The sequence below is a fragment of the Pseudochaenichthys georgianus genome, chromosome 4 (genome assembly GCF_902827115.2).
Source record: "Pseudochaenichthys georgianus chromosome 4, fPseGeo1.2, whole genome shotgun sequence".
In the NCBI taxonomy this organism is placed as follows: Eukaryota; Metazoa; Chordata; class Actinopteri; order Perciformes; family Channichthyidae; genus Pseudochaenichthys; species Pseudochaenichthys georgianus.
This window is the reverse complement of record NC_047506.1, coordinates 32,360,324-32,386,462: the sequence shown is the minus strand read 5'-3', so window position 1 is coordinate 32,386,462 and position 26,139 is coordinate 32,360,324. Positions and strand designations below refer to the sequence as shown.

Sequence of the window (26,139 nt, the reverse complement as noted above, 5' to 3'; positions counted from 1 at the left end):
AATATTCTAACGGGAACTCAGGTCTGAATAACATCTCTTCCAAGTAGCAACATAATATCAGCCTTGGGATTGAGTGCTGGGATCTCTGTAGCAACGTCCTTGAGATGTGGATGATAGTGAGCAGCTTCAGGAGTTGGTATTTCATTTAGATTGTCAGGAAGAATGTCACATTCGATAAGCGTGGGCAAAGCCAGACTGGATTGGCCATCTGCTGATTCCACTATGAAATTACTCGCTCTTCTTCCAGTCACCTTTGAAACACCTGCACATGTCTTAAGAGTGTATGGAGAAGAGTTTTTGTCGATCCCAAAGATATCAAAGAAGAAGATCTAGCCAGAGACCTGTTGCTCTGATCGTCCAAGATAGCATAAGCTCTGAGTCGCTTGTCATGTGATCCTTTGGATAGACATCGAGGCAAATCTTGGCACATGAGTGTCCACCAATCTTCTTTCCACACACCTGTGTGCATGTAGAGGTGGCAATGGGTGAAGCTGAGCCTTGCTCCCCTGCAAACCTGTGTGTCGCCCATGGTACAGGACCGGCGTGGAGAGCACTGATATGTGACCCGCTCTATCGAAATCAGTCGGAATTCGCAACGGCTCATTTAAAAAATAAACGTGGATTTGCGTAAAAAACTATTTTTTCGGGGTTTGGGTGTTTTGTTTGATTTTAAACAAACAAAGTCTTGGCTTTCAGAATATGAAACTTTTATTTCCAAACTCACACGATAAATACATTCTTTAAGCTTGTAAAGGGAAGATGACAGGCAATCTGCTCTTCCGCAGCGCCGCCCCCCCCTCCCTCCGGCTGACATTATGAATGTAAGCGTAGAGTAATCGTAAATAACACGGCAGGGTCCGTTACTGTTTGTTTTCATCTGATTTCAATTAAACAACGTCTTAGCTTTCAGAATATTAAACTTTTTTCGGCAAATTCAGATGATAAATACAACTTTGACGCTTGTAACGGCATAATGGGAGCCAGAGCCTTTTCTTATCAAGCTCCACATTTGTGGAATCAGCTTCCAGTTTGTGTTCGGGCAGCAGACACCCTATGCGTTTTTAAGAGTGCGCTTAAGACCTTCCTTTTTGATAAAGCTTATAGTTAGGCCTGATTAGATTGAGCCCCTAGTTTTGCTGATATAGGCTTAGTTTGTCGGGGGACATCTTACTTCTTCCTTCTCTCTGTCTATACCTGTGTACTCTCATGTTCCGATTAACCCAGCTTCCCCAAATGTCTTTCTTTTTGGTGTCTATATACGCTGGGATCCGGAGTCATGGATAATCCTGCGGTCCTGTGTCCTGCATTGCGAGCCCTGGATCTTGAGTCGTGGCTGTGGTCCTGGATCATAGGTCCTGGATGGATATCCTCGTGGATTCATCTTCCTATTATACACACATGCATTTCCAAACATTTGGACTACCTATGTTGCAAATGTATTATCTTTTCAATTTACACACGCCATCTATTGCACGTCTGTCCGTCCTGGGAGAGGGATCCCTCCTCTGTTGCTCTCCCTGAGGTTTCTCCCATTTTTCCCTTTAAACGGTGGGTTTTCTTCGGAAGTTTTTCCTTGTACGATGTGAGGGTCTAAGGACAGAGGGTGTCGTATTGTCATACTGATATTTTGTACAAACTGTGAAGTCCACTGAGAAAAATGTAACATTTGTGATATTGGGCTATATAAATAAACATTGATTGATTGATAATTACAAGCGGAGAACGGAGTAATTTAACGTCACAGCAGGCATAACAACAGCCAGTGTTTCTCGTGAGAAACAAACGCAATACACACAAACGCAAAATTACACAAACACACACACACGTATACACACACACGAGCTTCCCCCAGACCAGTAATCCAAACGAAAATATCTTCCCTCCGTAGTATTTTTGATCATTTGCTCCGCTAATAATCAATCAGATCGATGGATTCCAGAGAAGAGAAAACGGCCTTTTTCTCAAAATGATGACTCGGTGACAGTCATTATATAATGTGACATATTTCGCTTAATATTTGAGTACAAAAACAATCCCGATATCATTAGAAAGCTAGGAATATCCTCTTTCCAGCAGTGTATACAACTCAAAATGTGTCTTCGGGTCAATGCGACTGATTTCGATAGAGCAGGGCACATATGTGTGTTACTTTCACATTCTGAACAGTTGATTTCCATCTTGCAGTTCTTTGCTTGATGACTGGAAGAAGCACAGCATCGGAAACATATCTGATTTTGTCTCAGATAAGCCTTACGTTCTTCCAGAGACTTTTCCCGGAATAACCTGCATTTTCTTTTTTAGTGGATGAGGTTTTTTGTGTATGGGACACTCTTTGCTTGGGTCTGTAATGGTTTTTTCAGCACTTGGCGTTTGTTCGGGGCTAACCACTTCTGTTCTGTGGACTGTAATGGGCATTTTTGATTTGTTGTGTTTTTCCAGATGCTTGTATGCTTTGAAGGTCGTGAAGTTGTGTGGAACCATAGACATGACACTGGGGTCATTTCTCATTTTGGCCTCATCTTTAATGAAGGTGGCGAAGACCGAAATAATTGCGTTTGTATCTGGTTCCGTGCGTCATCCATTTCTCTTGCAGGCTAAATGGAAGTTTATCCACTATGGGATGGAATCCACGTGCCGTGTCGAGTAGGGGTCGACCGATTATCGGGGCCGATATTCATCATTTGACCGATTATCGGTAACGGCCTTTTTTTTAATAAAATTGCCGATAACACTTTGGCTCTGATGCGGCCGTTTCTCTGTCTGCAGTCACCACTCTCTGTACACGAGCAATGTCCCGCCCACAGCGCTATCTGATAGGCTATTACAGAAGTGTCAATCAACACTGAAGATTTTCCGGGCGGGAGCCAGCCATAGAGGCGGGACCTTCTCAGATTACAGGCAGGTGCGAAGAACGCAGACACAGACAGAGGCAAGCAGCAGCGCTGAGCGGCAGAGCCATACATGTGTTTCGAAGGTAAATCAGTTGAAAGCCGAAGTTCTATAAACATCCCAATCCCCTTAGCTGAAGTTGCAAAAACAGCACGATCTATTGATCCAATTCTATCAGCTTCCCAGTTACACAGGGACGCGGGAAGTCAGTCAGCGTGCAGCGGAACTGTGGTGCGGAGGGGGGGGCTGCGAGTGAAGCCTCGCAGTTTTTCAGGTTGATATGTGAAGCTCATTAGCTAGCCAACATGTATCTAGCAAAATATTAGAAGTGAGGCTACTAGACTAACGTTAGGTCTACTGCAATAGCCTCACTTTTAATAGTTTTCAAAACATTAGCTAGCACTAGAGTTTTGCAGTTGCTAGCAGCTTATTGGGATTTTATGCTAGACAGACAGGCATTGGTTTGATATAATAAATTAAGCATTATTGTTAGTTAAGCATGTCAGCCTGCTGCCCCACTTCTTGTCTCTCTCTAACTCATAGCAGATGGCTGCACTAAAGAAAAGGGCACAGAGAGGAAACCAGTTGTAATGTGTTTAAAAGTTCATTAAACATAATATAGGCTATGCTTAAATGCATTTCAAAGAAGTTGTGTTGAGTTGTGTTGGAGTTTGTGTTATTCTACATTTTGACACCAAGATTTTCTGATTTTACTGCAAATGTATATCGGTTCCAAATATCGGTTATCGGTCTCCTTGATTACTAATAATCGGTATCGGCCTTGAAAAAGCCATATCGGTCGATCCCTAGTGTCGAGGTACAGCAATCCTGGTATGTGTCCTTTGCTCTTAGCAGAGTCAATCTCTAACAGTAGGTCACCAAGGTCCCGTAGCAGATGAGGCTCCTTGTTGGTAAATCTGGGGAACTGTTCTAGCCTATCAAACATAGCCTTTTCTAAGGCCTCAGGAGATCCATAACACTCTTGATGTCTCTCCCACACTTTGTTCAGACCGAGGGAAGGGTAGCTATTAGCTAATATGCACTGCTCTGAGGCGTTTTGCATGTTGTGAGGATTTGTCGCCTAACCACTTAGTCAACAAGTCAAGCTCTTCACTAGCTGTTAGATGTAGACTTTGGATGGCATTTTCAAATGAGGATTTCCATGCCCAATAGTCACCTGGCTTGTCGCTAAACCTTGTAAGACCTCCAGTGAGCAACTCACGTCTAGCTAGAAATCTGGGAAGGTCAGAAATACTTGAGGTTTCTTGTGGGTGAATCAGAGGACTTGACCATTGTGGTTGTTCATGCACTGCAAAGCTCTTAGGTAGCTGAGATGCTCTGTCGTTTGCGTTTTCTTGCAAGGCAGCAACGTGTATGGAGATCTTGGGTCAGGCATTTCAGCTTCCTGCTTGAGTTGGTTAAATGTGGGGTCCGCTGAAGCCTCGTTAGGCTTCAGGGCTGCATGGAGTTGATTTCTCATTTTGGAGAAATTGGTTATTCAAATACTCGCTTGTGCGTTCTAATGGGTGACATGTCTGTGGGAAGCAAACACTTATGCGGTCTTCTATTTCGCTTGCCGCAGCCTCGTACACATTAACTTCAGCGAGAGCTGCCTCTGCATCTCGTTCCTGATGAAGCGCTTCCAATGTAGCCTCCAGACATGTTTCTTCCACTCTGAGTTCTGCTTGTTTTACTCTCAATTTGATTTCCTTTTGAGCATAGGCCGCTCTGGCTCGTGCTGCCTCCGCTCTAGCCCGTGCATTGACCGCAGCCAAGCTGGCAGATGTCTTACTGGAGCCCTTTGATGATTTTGATGCGTGAGTGTGAACTGATTCATTATCTCCTGGCTGAGACATGTTTAGTTTCTTAGGGAAGACTGACGTGTGTACCCACCTGATATTTTGATGATGTAGACGAATATGCTTTTTTACTGTTATGAGTACATATATGCAGACAGATAACTCCTCGACAAGTGGCAAGCGTTTATCTTCTTTAATAAGATGTTTACATCCACAAGTCAACAGAGTAAAACTGAAAGAAACACAATATACATTGAAATTAGACACTTAGCTGTGATGCAGAAATATATATACAACAGTTAATTATGTCACAAACATCACAAAATATGCATATAAAATGTTTACATGCAAAAGTGCTGTGTAATACACACTACAAAACATGTGCTAACCATACATCAATGAATAGCAATCTACTTAAACATTGAAACCTCAAAATAATTGTTGATATCCTCTTAAGAATATGTACAAAATCCAAAAATACAGCAATGCTTTCAACAACATAGCAAAAAAGGATGGATGCATATTCAAACAATGATATTCTCCTCTGTCCCTTTCAACCACGACTCACATGTGGGTATCACTTCCTATGTTTTTAATGGAAGTCTTTCCCATTGGCTGGTACTAACAAAAGAATAAGAAACAAAAAGCAACAGCACCACCTGCTGGCTGGAGTAAGACGACGTCTTAGACAGCACAAATACTATAGATAACTAATCGGGAGTATTATTTGAATATATTCAATTGTTATCGCTTGATAGCCTCCTAGTAGTACTACCTTTATTGGTTCCTAGCTTTGCACACCTAAGTCGTACACACATTATTTTCATAGTAAATGTTGAAAACTGGAATCTTCTGTGAGTGAATATAACAGATGTGTAATGGATATTAAAGACTATGGCCCAATCAGTTAAAACATGTACTCTTACAGTCAGTGGTTACACCTGCAATAATGGATTGTTTTATCCAGCTGGGAACAAAATGTTTAGGTTGATGCATGGAATTTGTAAGCACATATACGGAGCCCTGGAGGGTTCATAGAGAGACAAATTAATAAAGTGTGGCCACGCTTTATTAACTCGTGCGCATGAGTTAATAAAGTGTGGCCACGCTTTATTAACTCGTGCGCATGAGTTAATAAAGCGTGGCCTTGTTGTATGTTTAGTTAGGGTTAGTTAAGTCGGGTAAATCAAACATATCCAGGGTCTGTTGAACTGGCTTCGTCGTACAGGGCACTGGAGGCAGTAACGTGTAACTCAGCAGAATCTGAGAAGAGCAGCACCAGCTGAAAGAGCTGTGCCTTTTACTGTTTACTTCACTGTGTTTCCCTTAATTGGAACCGCTGAATAGAGATCGAGGCTGCTACAGTACGTTTAACCACACACACACATCGAACTACCAGAGTATTCCCCCTCATTTTATGAAGGAGATGTCCTGTCACCAGGGTGCATGATGTGTGTTTGTGCTCAGCTCCGCTCTGTGTGCGTGTTTGTGTGTGTCCGACACCACCGGCATTTGTTTTCAAATGACCACGAACAGTAATTTACACAAATCTGGTTCTCCATAGTTAAAGAAATGTGTTTAATCTTAATCTCGATGTAGTGCTATAGTCCTGCCGGAGTGCACCGGAACGAATGACACTATCCTAAACAAATGCCCACACACACATGCCCTGGCGACCGGACATATTCTTCATACAACTAATCAATTTAAATAAAACGAGGCCACGCTTTATTAACTCGTGCGCACGAGTTAGTAAAGCGTTCGCAAGAGAAGGTATCTCATGCGAACGTGAAAGTAAAACGTGGCCACGCTTTATTTATTTTTCTCTCTATGAACCCTCCAGCGTTCCGTAATATTACACACACAGCAGATGTGAAACAACATTTGCTTTTTGGAGTGGCATATGTGACCAGAAACTCCTGAGGGAAATATCTGAATGTTTAGCTGCTAAATGCTACACTCTGATCACAACTTATGCATTATCTGTGTCTGTCTGCAGTTTGATGCCATGGACAAATTCTAAAAAGTTGTTTTTTAGAGCTTTTTTTGCTGTAAACGGCTGCCTGTTTTGGATTGAGTTGGAGCTAAGAAAATAGTAGGAACACTTAGAAAATGTTAGCAGAAAGCTACCATCAAGCTGCACAGGACTGTGTGGAAGTACAGAGTTGGGGGTGACACCTTTCACATCCATGCAGTCATTTGAGTCATTGTTGGGAAGGCAAGTACCAAATTGACTTTATGACTTACTGTTGCTACTGTGGTGTGGAACATTTATCATTTTAGAAAAGGTCAGTGTGACTTTCACCTAAAGCAGGGGTGTCAAACTCAAATACACAGTGGGCCAAAATAAAAAAATCGGTACTAGTCGATATTTATTGCAAAACTTATTGAAATTAACTTATTGCACATATTAAACCTGGAACTAACAAAGCTTAAATTATTGCCTATAAAAACAACATTACACATTAAATAATCAGTTGCATTCATTTATTGTGGCTCTATCTGCAGCTTTTTCAGAGTCATTTCTTATGATTAAATTTTTCCACAAGCCAACAACAGCTTCAAAAAAACTATTTCCCTCAAAGAAAAAACCAAACATGCCCTGTTGTCGCAAGAAAAAAAGTACAAAAGGAAACATCCATTTAAACTCAGTTTGCTGCTCTGTGATGCACACTAAGCGAGATACTTGGCATCTCATCTTGGGTGCAAGTTCATCAATGTTTGGGGTCTGGACATTAAATCTACCAAAGGCCTGATTTGGCCGCCGGGCCTTGAGTTTGACACGTGACCTAAAGGATGAATCAGAACCCGAACAAAGCATCTCCATAGAGGAGGAGTGGTGGCATGGCAGAACTGGTCTTACTGGTGCATGACATGAACATGATGGTGAAATAACAAAACTAGAGTGATGATGTTATCAAGGGTGTTTGCTTGCTATCATGTTACCCTATGGCTTCCATTGTTGTAGTTTCTTTGCATGAAGTGTGTTAAGTTGTTTTTCATGGTTACAATGGAGAAAGGACCAGTACCCATAATTCACGAAAAGCAGACCCTGAAAGTCAAATATGCCAAAGTCCGTCAGTGGGGTTTAGCGACTGAGGATAAGACATTGATTGTAGTAAGGAAGTTCAAAATGTGATATTTTTTTCCATCAATTCTAGATTGAGTTTATGCAATATTGTCAGTGGATATTTGCTTGACACATAGTGTTATCTCATTTAGTGCTTATACGTTTTACAGGTTATTTTTCTTTACTGGTTTCATGTTATTTATTTCCTTGTGTCTTTTTTTTATTAATCACACTTTATCTTGCTTTATGGCCAAATGCTCAGTAATGAATAAATCCTCAATAATAAGGAACACAAAAATGACACAACATAATAGTGCCTTATGGGCAATTCTGTTGTAAAAACAGTTTTGTTTATTAACTGTGATGCAATTCTGATTTTTGTAAAGCATCTTTTCATGCAAGATATTCCTCTGTTGTGCGTCAACTATAATTTGTCAGACGTTCCAGATGCAATTTAATATGGCTTGAACATTCTATTAATACATATGGTAAAGTATACATCAATATTCATATTGTATTAAGAATCAGATTGGCTACATGAAGATTGTATCTATATTGCCTCTTCTTGAATCGAGAATTATGTAGTTTCTTGAAATTCAGATTCTCACTATCCCTTTCACAATTTATCGTGCATTTTACTCTAAATATGAGAACAATATACAAAGTAAAAACTAACCATTGAGATTATAAACTCTTCAGTAAACATTTTCTGGTGTAATACATAAAGTAAGAAGTAGGGTAATTCTTTTAAGACTCCGATACAGTCAGACTTAATTTTGCTGCTGAATATTGGAGAGAAGGCAAGTTCAAGGCACTTTCACATTAACTTAACTTTTCTCTTTCCTTCCTATCTTACATGCCGTCTTATTTGTATATACCACCTACTGATCTAGATTAGAGCTACCTTTGAACAATCTGAGCAGATTGGGCTTTCTCGGAAGGGGTTTGAAGAGACAGGCGCTAAAATGGGAACGGTATCAGGGTGAATAGATATTCAAACGGTTTGAGATACATTTTTTTTTTTACATACCTAGAAATAAGATTCTATAATATTTTAAACTAGAGAACACTGTTTGAATTGTACGGCATGGCTTCTTCTTAAACAAGTTGACACATCATGAAGATGTCAGAGACATTTGCCTCTGTGGTTCTTTGTTGGTGTGTACATGTAAACAGGTTTTTGTTGTAGTTATGTGTGAGAAGAACAGCATGACAGTTTCAAAGTGTCAATTTCCAAATAAAAACAAAAATAAATTAGATGCAGGGATTAAGCAGAGACTTGGGGATTGTTTCATGGTTGAGGTGGACGATCCCAGAATGCAGCCACTATCCCCCCGAGAATCAGAGGTCTTGAAAAACCATTTTCAAGATCTCGCATTCCGTTTATCAAGCAGCACTTCAGAAAGCTTCTACTCCCTTCACTGTCTTTAAAAGAAGACAAAACATAACGGTGTTAATTCATTTTTATACCACTGGTCCAGGCATCTGTTTAGACCAGGGGTGCCCAACCAGTTGATCGCGATCGGGGGAGATTCCCAGTCGGTCGCGAGATGTGTCTAAAAAATAGAACAACAATATGTGCCAGAATAATGCACTTGAACGCATCAAAGCTTTTTGATTGGCCGGCGTGACCCCATGTGTCGGGGCGTGGCTGGTGGGCAGTGGGCACTATTTCGCTGACGTTGTCCGTGTCAACAGGAGTCCGCACACACACAAGATCGCAATTATGGCAGAAGCAAAAGAGCCCAAAATATATCATTTTCACTCCGAGTGGGAGGATGACTATTTTTGTATTTATTCCAATTCAAAGTCCATCTGTCTCATCTGCAATGCGAGCGTGGCTTTATCGAAGAAGGGTAATTTAAGAGCGGCATTTCAAAACGGTGCACAAACGCTACGAGACGGAATTCCCTCCTAGCCCTACCCTCCCAAAAGGGGAGGGACCTGAAAGGACAGCTAAATGCACAGCAGTCCATTTTCACCAGGCCCAACAACAAGAGCAAGGCTGCTACCATAGCATCTCATCGTGTCAGTCACGTTCTTGCAAAACACATGAAGTCTTTCAAAGACGGCGAAGTTGTGAAAGAAGCATTCCTGGAGGCTGCCGACGCGCTTTTTGGGGACAGTAAAAATAACAGAAGCATTTCAACAGGTTTTTGATATAATAAAAACTCAAGTTACATACCGTTATTAATCAGCTGTAAGTTTTAGTTTGTTTGAACTCATCCATTATAATTATTGTACAAAATGGTATAAGAATGCAAACTTAAATTGATTATAGTCTATTATCAATTCAGGTTAAGAAACTAGTGTTGCTTGCATCCTATTAAAGGCATTTCTTTTTATACTCGACTAAAATGCAACAAAAGGGTTTGATTCTATTAATTTTGTCTCTTTTATTGCACTTTGGCAGCAGATTCCTGTGTAGCTTCAGATCTGAGTTGTCTTATTAGTAAGCCTCATTTATACTTTTGTAGCAACACTAATTTTATATAATGGCAAAGAAAGGGTTCAGCGTCTTTTCTTTTTCTCCTGTGTCATATGTGGCAGCACTGTTCAATGTTTCTTGAAAACATTACCCACTGTAGTATGTGACGTGTGAATAAACTCCAACTCTGTATCAACAACACTGTTGTGTAACTTCAGTTAAATACTTGTATGTGTGTAGATTAGAAAGAGGTAAGATAAAGGATCTGCAGTATTTTATGAGGTATTAATCGTACAAAGGTCAGTTTTATACAAGTAGTAGTGTGTATTTACCTGGTAGTAGGCTGTCAGTAATGGCTACGCCTCTCTATTTGGACTGGTAGATCTCGGCAGACTGGCAACTTTAAAAGTAGCTCTCGGTTAAAAAAAGGTTGGACACCCCCGGTTTAGACCATCTCAGGAGTCACTAGCGGGGTGTCGGGGTCACAGTGATGCCATAAATCGGCTGGCTACTAACTACTGTTCATACATTTCATGGCAGCATGCTGCTCAGTCTGAATGTTTCTCACTGCCTTCTCAGTGTGAAGTATTGGTGTAAGGTATGAGAGACCATGAGTGCCAAGGCACAGTTACTAGCCGTGCTGATAGTGATGTTTTACGATCCGGGGTTATGGACAGGACAGGTCTTGCCTCTCTGTTCAACTTTGTGTTGGCTTTGAGCTTCACACGCTTTTCTTGAGCTGCTCCATTTGGGAAAACATCGCTGCGCTGTGATACGACCAGTGTTGGGCAAGTTACTTTTAAAAAGTAACTAGTAATAGTTATAGTTACTGCTCTCAAAAACTAGTTACTTTATTAGTTACTAAATTATAAAAGTAACTAGTAACAAGTTACTTTACTTTACCTTGAAAATAATAACAATACAAATACAAGTTTGTGTGTTGTTCTGTTGCACCGTAAGAGAAAATACAACTCCCCACATGTACATTAGTTAGGTGCTTCAGGAGATTGGCATTGCTGTTTTTCGATGTGGACAATGCTTTCCGTCCACAGTTTACATTTGACCGTAATATTTTTTGTGTCCTTTATCCCCACACATTGAAAATAGTGGTTATATCTCCGAGTTGTAAATGCGCTGCTGCTCTCGCTGATACTTGCATCTGCCATAGTGTGTGTGCTGGTGGTGGGCGTTTCCGTGTGTTTGTGTGTCTGTGTATTTTCCCCATAAGGCAAGACCCGCCCAACTCTGTCCGTGATTGGCTTACCCTGAAATGTTACCCCGCGTTAACCAATCATCACTCCTCTCTGGTCACTTTCACTTTTACATGGTGCTGTGAGAGGACATCGCTGTATTCGCCTGTAAATTACATCCGCAGGGAGATTCGGTTCAGTTGGATCCATGGTTGGATCACATAATGTAACGCAGTAACGCACCCATTTAAATCACAGTAACTATAGCGGCGTTACTGAATGGGAATAGGTAACTAGTAACGTTATTAGTTACTGCAAAAGGTAGTTGCGTTACAGTAACGCGTTAGTTTGTAACATGTTAGTCCCAACCATAGCCTGGTGGATACGACCCTCAGAGCTGATTGATGCTCGTCCTACAAGCCTCTTTTCTTTATTCTTTGTTACCGCTTGATACCGCTCTCAATCTTTCCTCCCTCTTAGCAGCACAGGATAGAATCCAAGTAAGTGCCAGCAATAATAATCATAAAGCTAAGAATCCGTGCACACATCTCCTCTGTTGCTCATAATGGCTGCTGATGGCTCCTTAAAGGTTGATTTCCGCTGTGGATGAAGTCTCGTAACTTCCACAAATATAGATATCAGTTCTGCTGCAGCGAACCCATAGATATGTATTTTAAATCAATTTTTTTTTTTAATAAATACTTTACATTCAGTGATAAAAGTCAAGATTACAGTAATTTGTATTGACACCAGGAAGCTCTTTTTATAGCAGCACGCCTGAGCCTGTGCTTGAGTCAATAGGAGAGATCCAGACTGCAAAGCAACTGTTCCTACTTACTGCTGTGTTACTGTTTATGTGTATGCACATGTGATCACTGGGTCATTAAACCATATTCGGCTTAATTGCAGAGCAGTGGCGTGTTTCGCAGCTTCTCATTGCGGTCTAATGAAAGCACATTAAAGCGATTTAGTTATAGTTCGCTTCACACACAATAATAAATAAATACTTGGCCATGAACTCAATGTTTGCATAAATACCAGAATAATTCCTCCAGTCACACATTACACTCTTTTAATTTTTGTAAGGTATTTTTGCTTGAATGATATGCAGATGATTTAAACCCAATTAGGTATTAAGGTCACCGAGCGGCCCTATTAATGCTATTGGTAAAGAGCCCAAATCATTCTCTTCCGCCAGCAGGGGGTACTAAGCTCATAGTGCTGGGGTTTAAAGACATCACATACTCTCTTCTTCTCATCTCTGTAGCTGAAGGTCTGATTATAGGGTTACTAGTGACACAGGCTATACTTGTATGCATTGTTTATTTGCACATTGTTCATTATGTAGCCGTTACATGCCCTAAATCCAGCGGTTATAGCTTCTTAAATGTGAATATTTGAATATCTTTGGAGTTCAGAGTTGTTTAAACAAAACAAGCAATTTGATTTGTTAAACTTGTGCTATGGAAAATCATGACATTTACAGACCTAATACTTGATCCAGAAAGGACATGGATACAACAATGGACAAATATAGTGAGAAAAAAAGGTATGGAGAAGGTTTTTTGGTAAAACAAACACACCTTTGTATCTTATAGATACGTCGGATATTGTATCGGCAGTACTGAATTGAAAATGACAAACACACCTTTTGATATTGATGCATATCCATCCTCTAAAAGAAACCACTCTATGATGATGTGATAATGATGATGGGAATATTGATTGCCGCTAACAACAGCAGATCTGATGAAAGAACATTGTTAGCATTTTTCAGACACATGGACTGATTTAGTCTAACATCAACATCAGTTTCAGCTTTTTCCCCCCCTCTGTCCTTTCCCCCTCTTTTGGTCTTTTTTAATTTGTAAGTCTGAGTTGTCCTTCCTTACCCTTCTAGTTTAACAGATCTTTGTTCGAAGACACATTCGTTTTTTTTAAGGGCGATGTGTTTGTTTCTCCTGACAATTACATGGAGAACCAAACTTACTTTAAAGTTTATAGTGTTTATTTATGAAACCACACACAATGATGTTTCCAAATAGCTTTAATACACACTTCAGTCTTTAAAATGTAAAAAATAATGTAAAGTTAGTTTAGCATCATATTAGAGAGAACTCACAATATAAAGTTAATTTGTAGAAGGTTTTACACTTGTACCTGAAGGGTTGTTTTCACAGGTATGTCCCCTGCAGAAATGATTATGATGATAATAGACTATAATGGGTTTATCATTTCAAATCGTGTAACCCTTTTGTTCCTAAACCAGCCTTTTGGCTTGTATTTAAGTGGAGTGATAGAGTAGACACATACTGTGTTAGATGCCAACATGATTCTTGGAGGATTCTTGTGGTTTGACATTGACCTGGCAGGTGAGCGCGTGTGTGTGTGTGTGTGTGTGTGTCTACCCTCTCCAGCTCCCCATAACAGGAAACGGCGAGGTGAGGCCAGTGTGTGGGCTAATACGGCCTCAAAGGAGCTTCTTGTTTTGAAACAGAGCTGTAGCTCTTCAGGCTTGTTTTCCATATTGGTCTGGCGTGGAGCGCTTTGACCCTGGCACTGGGGCAGGAAAACATGACACCGGCCATAGCTTTGAACACCGTGGGGACGGGTGAGGGGCTGCCAGTGCCTGTGCCCAGCCCCCCACCCCCGGATAAGGCAGAAACAGGTTGGGCATCAGTGCCAACGACCACACAACCTGAGAGCTCAACCTGCAGAACTATAAATGATCTTGAGAATACTTTTAGGTAGTAGGCTACCGAGCCATACGATTGTTTTTTATTCCACTTGTAAAACATACACTTGCTACTTGTGTCTCTGTTCAAGAAGTTAGAATTGTTTAGCACATCAAGTTTAACTTCAGGGCGAAACAGCAGACATGCAAGTCTAAATCCAATAACTGTTATTCAGGAGGGTAAAATTAACAACATCTTTGGCCTACAGTGCACCTTTGTCAGGGTGTGTCACTCATAGATATATATAAACACTAGATGGCTCATGGGAGATTTTCCAGCGTAGCTGACTGGCCGCCATCTTGCTACAGTCAACAGTTACTCTGATTTGCGTTATGGTTGCTGTTGTCAGGTGAGTGATCTGCACAGAAATACTCTTAACTCGCTGAAATCTTGACTGATTTACAAACGGTTTGGTTTATTATAAACATGATTAGCATGGCTATGATACAGGATGCTTGGACATGTTGAAATTGCAGCTTTTCTTTGTGTATGTGGTTGTATTTATTAGCTGGCTAATAACAAGAGGCTGTCAGTGAGACCTAGTATTACAAAGTTCACCCAGCAACTTTACACCAGTGGGAGAGGCAGAACTGCTCTTTCTTTTCAACACAACTTAAGTTACACATGATTTCTTCCAAGTGGTTTGGCTTGTTAAAAACATCTTGCATTATGATACAGGAATTTGCTGGCTTTGTGTTTACAGAAGTACCTGACTATGCCGTACTTTTGTGCAGCCTACGGATGCTCCAATCGCCGCTGTCTGCAAACAAGAACCCGTGGGATCACCACATATGTTTATGTTTGCTCAGTCTAATAAACCCATAACATGGTTGTGAAAGAATACCAAAGCTGAGGCTGGACGATGATTGATTGTTAGTGTGCCATGTGTCACTGTGTGTCTTATTGGTTTTGTGGTATACTGTATTTTATTTTATTGTGTGCAAGACACATTTAAAACAAATAACCTTGAACCTTGAAGCCCCATCTCTCCCCACCTGCTCCTGCTTCCTACATCCCCTCCACACCACACCAAGTTGTTCTTCTTAATAATAATAATAATACATTTATGTTGGGGGGGCCGCCTTTCATAACACCCAAGGACACCTTACAGGGGCATAGGGGCAATATAGGGAACAATTTAAACAGTGGATTTTGTGATATATCAGCCGGGGTGAGTCAAGACAAACCACAAATGGACTACAGAAGGACATATGGTACAGTTTATATTATTCTTGGTCTTTTTTCAATAACATATTTCAAAGGTTCTGGATTTGTTTACAAATCTAGAAACTAAATACAAAACTAGGATGATATGAAGATCTCATGTCAAAAATAATTGTGATAAATTAGACAGAACTGGCCTGTCTGTGAGCACATTTTATGTTGGTTTGGTTCTTGTGATAAAGGTGTGAATATCTAAATAATATACCAACATATGCTATTGTCATTAGTTGTGTCCCTGTTCTTCAAGCTAAGGCATTGCTCAATTAACAACTCTTGGTTTACAGAGTGGTAACATGAGACCGATTTTTATATATAAAATATAAATGTATTTTAATTTTATAATTTATTTATAATTTATTTTAAATATTGACAATATAATAAAATAAATGGAAATATATACACCGGCAAATATTTAATATAAATACCTTGTGTGTGTGTATAGCTATTGCTTTATCTGATTAATGTTATTTTCATATGAAAGTCCATGATTATAAGTATGCAGTATCATAACTACATCTTTGATGTTTATAAAAAACCAAACTGTTTGAAAATCGGTTGAAAATTGAGCAAGCTATGGTTATTTAAATCGTAAACCATAATGTTATGAATGAGAGCACTGCCTGTAGCAAGATGGCGGCCAAGTGGCAACGTCGGTCTCCATTGGCCAGCAGCGCGTGTGAGCCATCTAGTGTTTATATATAGCTATGGTGTCACTACCCGATCCGTCCCCCTGCCCGATCGGTACTGCGCATGTGCGAGATGGTCCGGAAGTCCGGACGGCAACCCGAGATGGACACTTGACACAGTGGCTTTTAGCAAAGCTCAAAAAGAAAAACCAAGAGAGATGAGTTATTGTTATTACAGCGTAACTTCACTATTATTTAACAACTCTTTTTATTGGGTTCTTTTATTTGGGGTTAAGTACATTGTCAGAATAAGTGAGAAATGGATTTAACTTCTGTTAGACAGCTATCATACTGAATAAATATTTACTGTGAATGTATGCAAAAATGTATGGCATATCGCTGTCTAACAGAAGTTAAATTCATTTCTTACTTATTCTGACAATGTACTTAACCCCAAATAAAAGAACCCAATAAAAAGAGTATTAAACATTTAAAAAAAAGTATTAAAAATAATGATTACAAAAAAATGCAAACAATAAATTAAAAAATATATTAAATATATTTTAAGATCATGTTTAATAATCTGATTCGTCTGTACATTGCTGTTTTAGTCTGTGCTCTTCTCATTAGTGTCTACAGTGTGTGCTTATTGAGCTGTTTAGAGCCATGTGGGACAAAACCCGATCCTGCCCCTCCCTCTCCCTGTTTAAGTCAATGGTGACTGTAAAAACTACACTGTGCATGCTCAGAGTATTGTCCTATTTAATGTGTGTGGCAAAAAAATAATGACCATAGGGGCATAGAGCTGCCATCCCCACCATGCGTCATCTCACATCATTCAGAGCTGATTGGCTGTAAGTACGTGTGCCGCGAAAACTGTGGTGTGTGAAGAGGAGACGAGAGAGCTGCAGTGACGCGTCCTAAAACCCCGAAGTAAACTGCGCATGGCTTCCCTCGACAAAAAAGCAATGATATTTCTCCATAGGATTTTAGAAAAAAAATAGCTCAAAATAAGATCTGTGGGAAACAAACCTGTTAGATAAATGCATGTTTTGTTCAGCCGGATAATATCCACATGTCTACCCTACTTTTATAATTTTCGAATCATAAATCTATTGATTAGATTAGATTTATGATAGACTTTTGAAACTACAAGAAGATCAGGAGGACTTTTACAAAAAAGATAGATTTTTGTCCAGAAGGATAGGCAAATGGACTTCCACCTTCATGTCAAGGTAAGACTTCAATTTTATTGAAAATGGGATCTTACTAAGAGAGAACAATTCAATATTTAAATGATAAAATTACATTTTTTGGGTATCCTTTTTATGAACTGTCTGTTTAAAATTAATTGAAGCATCAGACAAAAAAGCTTTTGAAAATAATATTATATTTTGATTTAGGTCAAAATATAATATTTGTAAACCTGAAGAGTCAGTGCCAGTGCCTCACCAGCCATGAACCTCACTGCAGAAGCTTATATATAGACATCTAAGTTTTTTGTGCCCCACCACTTTTGTACATATAAAAACGCCACTGGTTATATAGAACAATATAAACAAAAAAATACCTATTTAGATATTCCAGAACTTCGAACTGCATCTGAAATACTTCCTCAGTGGATGGGGTTATCTCTGAGACTGGCAAAGTCTGTTGGGGCCGGGCGGTATGAAAAACACCACAATCATTTGGCAAAATACATCGATAGCGAAAGAGCGGAGGATGCTGTGGTTGACCATTCACGCTCTGATATAATATTTAAACATACATTTTCCTCACTAATGTGGGTTGAATCATGACTATTTGGATAACAACACATCTTTTAAAACAGCTAGAATAGCCTGGTAAATTAAGAAAAATGACGTTACCTTAATGCTGCCTTTTTACAACCAGGAAGACAATTGCAATATTACCATTTCCAAAATCTTGGGCAATATGTAGTGTAATCTATTATGTCATATATTGTCCAGCCCCAATGTTAGATTAATACATTCTATTTTGCATAAAAAATTACTTCAACGATTGATCAATTGTCAAAATAGTCGAGGATCATAACAACTTCAGATGTTGGGTTGCGCAGTGGTGGCCCCGACTGTAGAGCCTCTCCAGAAAGGGGCCCTTTAATGCAGCTTCAAACATGACTCTCCTGCCAGGATGTTGGGTGTCCTCCAACTTCCAGCCCCTGTAAACCCTCTGCTCACTGCCCTCCACCTTGACGGTAACCCAGGGAGGGTGAGTGTGTGTGTGCGCACATATGTGAGGGGGATTGAGGGATGAATGCCATGACTAGTTCGGAATGTTCCAGAGTGTTCTAGAATGTGCGGTCGGAAAGTTTGAGTAGGGAAAAAAGACGAAGAGTAACACGGGTGAGGGGAACAAGACCTTATTGACAGGACACACACACACACACACACACACACACACACACACACACACACACACACACACACACACACACACACACACACACACACACACACACACACACACACACACACACACACACACACACACACACACACACACACACACACACACACACACACACACACACACACACACACACACACACACACACACCAAATGATCCAAGGACTCAGTATTCAGCCACAGTGTGGAGGTTTGAAGAGTGTTCTGGTCCAACACCATTTAGTTTACATTAATAAACAGTGACTCGAACAATTTACAGGTTTACTTTCAAACCAATCACTGCACCAGCCAGTTTAATCAAGAATAATCAGATTAAAAGTCCATTTAGAAATGTTTTGTTGAGTTAACCCCCGAACATTCTCTCTAAAACGTCCAATATAACACTACATTTGGACATATATTGGTGTAATTCTCAGTAAAATGACAACATGAGCATACCTGTACCAATTTTTACAGAAACCAACTTGTGCTTCATTAAAAGAAATGTTTCCTGAAGTTTACACTCATTTCCTGAACAATTTCTGGTCTCTAATCTCTTTCAGGTTACATTTTTTCCTTTTGTGTACTTGTCAGATTTAAATACCAATTGTCTATACATTTCAACATCAAACACACTTGCTAGAAGCACATTTCTTTATAATCAAGTACTAGGGTGCGGACCATGTTCTGAAAAATGTGATTGTACTCAATTTGCAAAACATGTCCAGTCTTGATCCTCCGTTAATATTGTGTATAAGTCTCAAAATGATGATTTCCCCCTTTGGCCCAGAGATCTATGGATTGCTCTGCTATACCTCCTTGTTTATTGTTACATGTTACATATGATAAGCAAATCATAAAACTGCATAGGTGGAAAATGCAAAAATAAGTAGTGATGTGATCACAAAAATCACAGCACTTATTAAATCCCATTTATATCATCAGGTAATGATAATCATTAAGGGCTGTTATATAATTAGTGAGTAAAACACTCGACAAAGATAATGCACTTAGAGGTATTTAAGTAAAATCTGTTACACTTCCTGATTAAATGAATTCTGTTCGCCCCAACCTGGGCAAAGATGTTTTGAAATCACGTGTGGTTAAGTTTCTGTTATTCAGTCAGTGAAAGAAACTCTTAATGTCATGTATTTGCAGTGCTCTTTTACACATTTTAATCAGCGTTGTCTTCTTTCTTTCAGGATGGTTCCTACCTGGCTGAGTTCCTGCTTGCTAAAGGCTACGAGGTGAGAGAGAAATCCGGACGTAACAGTATGAAGAATTTGTCCTGTGAAAGCTCAGACGCGCGCGCACACACACACACACACACATAAATGACTGCAGACGATCGCCAATGCCAACAAACACTGACACACACAGAGCGACATTCCCTCGATAAGCGTCTTCCAGCCACAGTGGTGTGTGGGAGCTCCTGAGGGGCTGTGACGTAACGTGACTTCGTACGCAGGCTGACTCACACCTCACCCTGATAAGGCCCTTTGTGCTGCTTCAAGCCTGTTGACCCCTCACCTTTTACCCCTGGGTCACACCATTAACAGGGAAATGGTTGTTTTTATACGGCTATACGATTGAGGTCACTCACTTTCACCTGCTGCGCGATGTGTTTTTAGGAGCGCAGCCTAGTCAACAGCCTGTGGTTGCAGGCGGAGGTTAACAAGCTGTTACTGCTACGTAAGGCTTCGGCCTGAGCTTCACACCCATGAAAAGTGACCATACATACAGTACGACACACTTGCATAAGCATACGTGTGGCACCAGGGCACATTGTGTTTTCCTGACAGTATGACTTCATTTCCCTCACACACCTTCACCCAGCTTCAGCTCAGCCTGGAGAGGAAGTGGACTGGGTCCAGGTTGGAGATGCTGCATGTAGAGGGGGTGGGGGGGGGAGGCATTAAAGAGGAGCGTGCAGGCAGGAAGTACACAGTGAATAAAGGAAGTGAGGTTAGGGCACAGCAGCCTCCCACTAATGGACTCCCCTTGGATCAGGTTCTGTTATCTCACCTGAGCAGAGCTTCCTCACTACCCCCCCCTCACAACATAAAGAACAGATCCTAGATCACAGGCAGCATTAAAAAACAAAGATAGCTGGAGCCATGAGTCACAATACCGTTGTTTCCAACTTTTGTAAAACACTGTATTTGCCAAACAAAATACTGATAACATGACAAGCTTTAGTTACATTCAGTGTTCATGACATTAAGACATTGAACAAAAACCCTAAAATGTAAGATGAGCCTAGAAAAAAAACCTCTGGCTCATATTAAAGTATATTAGTATGTTGTGCCTCTACTGTGACATGCTTAAATGCTTTAATGTTCAAGAAGTTCTTTATGTTTCTCAGTCCAGTCTAACACACTACACGAAAGGAGGAAAAACCCTGAAAGCATAATAGGGCCTCTTTAGGTAATAACAATATGAACTCAACATTTTCATATTTCAATACCAGATTGGCTCCCTAACAGGATCCTGGATCTAATTGCAGAACCATTTTAATTCTGAAACCATCTGTTACAAAATGGGATCTTGACATGTGACCGTAGAATAGCTTTCTGTTTTGTTTTAGATTGACCTTTCAACATTTTTTAAACGTATCATGTACTTTTCGCCACGGGGCTTCAGAGGATATTTGCATAGTTTGCAAGTAGTACATTTAATCTTTCTCAATTCCCTCTGTCCTGCTGCTGGCTGGGGTTAGGGTCAACTTTAAACAATGAGTTACCCTAACCCTAACCCCTTAGCTTCTTCAGTACATGTGAGGGTAACTCAATGCTTTGTAATAATGAAGAAATATTTTCTTGGGTGGGTGTTCTTTACTGTGTAGGTGCTGCACAAAATTAGCAACAAAACACACAATGTGTTTTTTATATACAAGTTTCACAAAGTGAACTAAGCAAGGTTATAGTTATAATAATGTTAATCTGAAGTGGTGTAAATATATATTGTCAATAAAATAAATATAATATAATAAAGCCTCTCTTTTTCTTCTCACAGGTTCATGGTATTATGCGACGCTCCAGCTCTTTCAACACGGGTCGCATTGAGCATCTCTACCAGAACCCACAGACACACACCGAAGGCAGTGAGTACACTTTTCACACCATGATGTCTCCCCAGAGAAACTATTGGCAGATGAAGACATAAACCACGCATGTTAGCAGATGGGCAATACAAAACAAAAATCGAATTACACGTCAAATACATATGTTTTTAGGCAGCTCTTAATGCTAAGATGTTTACTGAGTGTTCATTTTCTGACAGTGGAAAATGTAGCGAAACAGCTACTGTAGAAACGTAGCAGCACGCTGGCTTTCACGCTTACAGCAATGACCATGACCGCGTTTTCATTGAGTCTGACAGGTGTATGTGCGGTTGGCATAATTATTTTTCCACTATGACGAAGGCATGGATTGGCCTGTACCTTTGCTGGTAAGATTAGGCATAACATTGTTGAGGTTTAGCCCCTCATCACTACAGGCTTCAAATGAAGTCACGTGTTCAAGATGGCGGCTCCCATATCCGGGGCTTTTTGGCTAGTTCATGTTCTAGGGAGTCGAGACACTTTGTCTATCTTTCCATACAATCTCCGATAAACACCAAGAGTTGCAGTGTCACAAACACCTTTTTAGATATTGTCTGTCACCATAGAGAAATTAAATGACTTGTGTTTTGCCGTGATACAAAATACCATTGATCGTCCAAATGCAACCGCTGCAGATACCGGAAAACAATTAACTTTTTTTTGGCACCATCAGATCTGCAAAGCCCTCACCATGAGATAATAAACATCAAATTGTATATAAGTATAAACACAGGCAGTGTACTGTATATATATATATATATATATCCAATTGTCAGGACAGTATAGAAATAGGAGCCTACTTTATGTAGAGAGTAACGAAGTAGTGTAATATATTACTTTTTTTTAGTAACGACCCCATCTCTGGCTGTAGCCTACCCCAGCCCTACCCTGGCACCGCCACTGCTTTTATCCAAAGCGATTTACATACTCAGTACTGTGGGCAATCCCCACAGGAGCAATTTGGGGTGAAGTGTCTTGCCCAGGTTTGAACCTGTGCTCCCCTGATCCCAACACCAAGGCTCTATCCACTGCGTCACACGCCTCCCTACAACACCAAAATAGTTGAACTTACTGTTTGTCCCTCTCTTTGTTAGACATGAAGTTGCATTATGGCGATCTGACGGACAGCACGTGCCTGGTGAAGATCATCAACCAGGTGAAGCCGTCGGAGATCTACAACCTGGGCGCTCAGAGTCATGTCCAGGTACTGTGATCTTACCAAAACATCTCCAGCACTCTCATGGAGCTTTATTCTGTGCAACTTGATGTGGTCCTCGGAATGAAGGCCATCATGATTCTGTTTATTCACTTACCTTTGTGGAATCACTTTGCATGGAAAAGGGCTGATGACAGTAACAGTTAACTTCCAGAGTAACACTGGTTCCTGTATAGGCAAGGCACGTTTATTTATATAGCACTTTTCAAAGTGCGTTACAAAACAAATTAAAATACTGTTTAGGAATAAATACATTACAAACACATTATACAATTTTACAACAGACATTACAAAGCAAAGATAATAAAATAATAAAAATAAACACCACAGGTAAACAATACATTTTTAAAAGGCATACTGTAGTTCGAATATGAGCATCTCAATTAAAAGCAGCGGCAAAGAGATATGTTTTTAGTCTCGATTTAAAAATAGTAAGCGTTTCTGCGGACGTGCATGATTTGGGTAGTTTGTTCCAGAGTGTCGGGGCATAATAGCTAAATGCTGCCTCTCCATGTTTTGTTTTTACTCTCGGAGCCGATAGCAGACCCGTCCCAGAAGACCTGAGGCACCTTGATGGCTCGTAATTATGCAGGAGTTCAACAATACACTTTGGTCCTAAACCATGTAATGATTTAAAAACTAGCAATAGTACTTTAAAATCAATTATTTTGCCGACTGGAAGCCAATGTAGAGATTTCAGAACCGGACTGATGTGATCCACTCTTTCAGTGTTAGAGGACACGTGTAGCAGCGTTCTGAATCAGCTGCAGTTTTCTGATGGATTTTTTTGTCAGCCCTGTGAATACACTATTGCAGTAGTCGAGTCTACTGAAAATAAAAGCATGGACAAGCTTTTCTATGTCCTGTTGTGACATTAGTTTTTTAATCCTCGATATATTCTTCAGGTGATAATAAGCAGACCTAATGACTGTTGTAATGTGGCTGTTGAAATTCAGGTCTGAGTCCATCACTACACCTAGATTTCTGGCTTTATTAGTGGTTTTGTAGTCTGCTGACTGAAGCTCTGCGATTACTTTTAATTGGTCCTTCTTTGCTCCAAAAACAATGATCTCAGTTTTTTGTTTGTTCAGTTGGAGAAAGTTCTGAGTCATCCAGTCAGTGATGTGCTCAATGCACTTGCTCAGTGTTCTAATCGGAGAACAGTCTCCTGGTGTGATTTTAAAATAAATCTGGGTGTCGTCTGCATAGATGTGATAACTTAGATCGCTCTTTTTAATAATTTCGGCCAGAGGTAGCATATAAATATTAAAAAGCAAAGGTCCTAAGATGGAGCCTTGAGGAACTCCGCATTTGTCAAAGTTGATGTGTAGTTGCCTATTGAGACAACGTTTTTTCTGTCCTTTAAAGGTGGGGTAGGTACGTTTGAGAAACCGGCTCGAGATCGCTAGAATTTGAAAATACACAACCGGAGAAAATCTGCCACTTCCTTATAGAGCCCCTCCTCCAACACACACGAACGCGCACATGACCAATGAGGGCACGAGATAAGTTTGTGCCCCGATGGAAGGCTGACAGGCAGGTAGGCCAACAGGCAGGTAGGCCTGGTTGTAGTTTTTACAGTATTACGGCTTCTACAGATGACATTTTTGTATGGATTTTTTGTCAAAGCACTTAAGATATTCATTGCTATCGGGATGTTAAGAGCATTCCATGGAATATAACAAAAAGTGTATCTCGAGCCGGTTTCTGAAACGTACCTACCTCACCTTTAAGTAGGTACTAAACCAATTTAGAGCTGTTCCTGAAACTCCCACCCAGTTTTCTAGAGACGGTCTCGCAATATGTTGTGGTCAACAGTGTCAAAGGCTGAGATCTAATAATACTAAAACTGATATTCTGCCACTGTCTGTTTAAATGAATGTAATTTAAGACCTTAACAAGAGCAGTTTCAGTGCTGTGGTTAGGTCTAAAGCCCGACTGAAACACATCAAAACCATCATTTAAAAACATGAAATTACTCAACTGTTGAAAAACAACTTTTTCAATCAATTTGCTTAAAAAAGGAAGGTTTGATATTGGCCTGTAATTATTCATTACGGTTGTGTCCAAGTTATGCTTTTTTAGGAGCGGTTTAATTACTACAGTTTTCAGGGCCTGTGGAATAGTATATTGTCATGAAGCACTTGCACTTGCCAGAATAAATAAATAGACCAGATGACTCACTATGTAAAATTAGATGGTGTTAGAGGTTGCTTACTGTTTTAGGTGGTGATCTGGTTTGTGTGATTTGTACTCTATCACAGTAAGCACAATATGTTTAATTTTTCTATGTGTAGGTTTCATTCAGAGCTATTCTATCATCATCAATCAGACCAGGGCCATGCTGACAATTGCATTTTGCACATATGGTATGGGACTTGCACAAGACATTTTAAAGTGTTTTACTACACATTTGATTATTTAGAAAGTACCATATTCAAAGGTGTTATGCTAACAGTGGTATCTTTCAGCAGCTAGCCCTAAGCAGAGATGAGCAGCGTGCTACAAGGGATCTTTTCATATTTCGGAATTTGATATGTGAAGTTCCCCTTAAATAGAACTCAAAGCAGGATTGGCAGGTATGTCAAGCTGCCTCTTAGTCTTTTAAAGTTTATTTTCATAGCATAAATAGAGTGGCGAAGTCACGCTGTCATCTACTTCCGCCCCATGGGACCTTATTTCTGAAAAATTATGTATTGAAGTCAATGGGGAGAGAAAGATTATCTTTCGATCCCGTTTGAATTGTGCCACAAATTACACATCCATCCATCCATCCATCTTCTCCCGCTTATCCGTGGCCGGGTCGCGGGGGTAGCAGTTCCAGCAGAGAGCCCCAAACTTTCTTTTCCCTGGCGACATCAACCAGCTCTGACTGGGGGATCCCAAGGCGCTCCCAGGCCAGCGAAGAGATATAATCCCTCCACCTGGTCCTAGGTCTACCCCTTGGTCTCTTCCCAGCTGGACGTGCCTGGAACACCTCCCTAGGGAGGCGCCCAGGTGGCATCCTAACTAGGTGCCCGAACCACCTCAACTGGCTCCTTTCGACGCGAAGGAGGAGCGGCTCAACTCCGAGTCCCTCCCTGATGACCGAACTTCTCACCTTATCCCTAAGGGAGACACCAGCCACCCGGCGGAGGAAACCCATCTCGGCCGCTTTTATCCGCGATCTCGTTCTTTCGGTCATGACCCATCCTTCATGACCATAGGTGAGGGTAGGAACGAAAATGGCCCGGTAGACAGAGAGCTTTGCCTTCTGGCTCAGATCCCTTTTCGTCACAATGGTGCGGTAAAGCGACTGCTCCCGCTGCTCCGATTCTCCGGCCCATCTCACGCTCCATTGTTCCCTCACTTGAGAACAAGACCCCGAGATACTTGAACTCCTTCACTTGGGGTAAGGACTCATTCCCTACTTGGAGTGGACAGTCCATCGGTTTCCTGCTGAGAACCGTG

General features: G+C 40.6%; 1 protein-coding gene across 1 annotated transcript in view; it reads left to right on the top strand.

The window, feature by feature from the left end:
* Positions 1-26,139, top strand: part of gmds (GDP-mannose 4,6-dehydratase) — a 222,721-nt gene that overhangs the window by 14,326 nt on the left and 182,256 nt on the right. Inside the window, exons 2-4 of the mRNA XM_034081682.2 lie at positions 19,573-19,617; positions 21,386-21,473; positions 22,568-22,677. Coding sequence (XP_033937573.1) covers positions 19,573-19,617; positions 21,386-21,473; positions 22,568-22,677 — 243 coding nt within the window. The remainder of the gene's footprint in view (positions 1-19,572; positions 19,618-21,385; positions 21,474-22,567; positions 22,678-26,139) is intronic.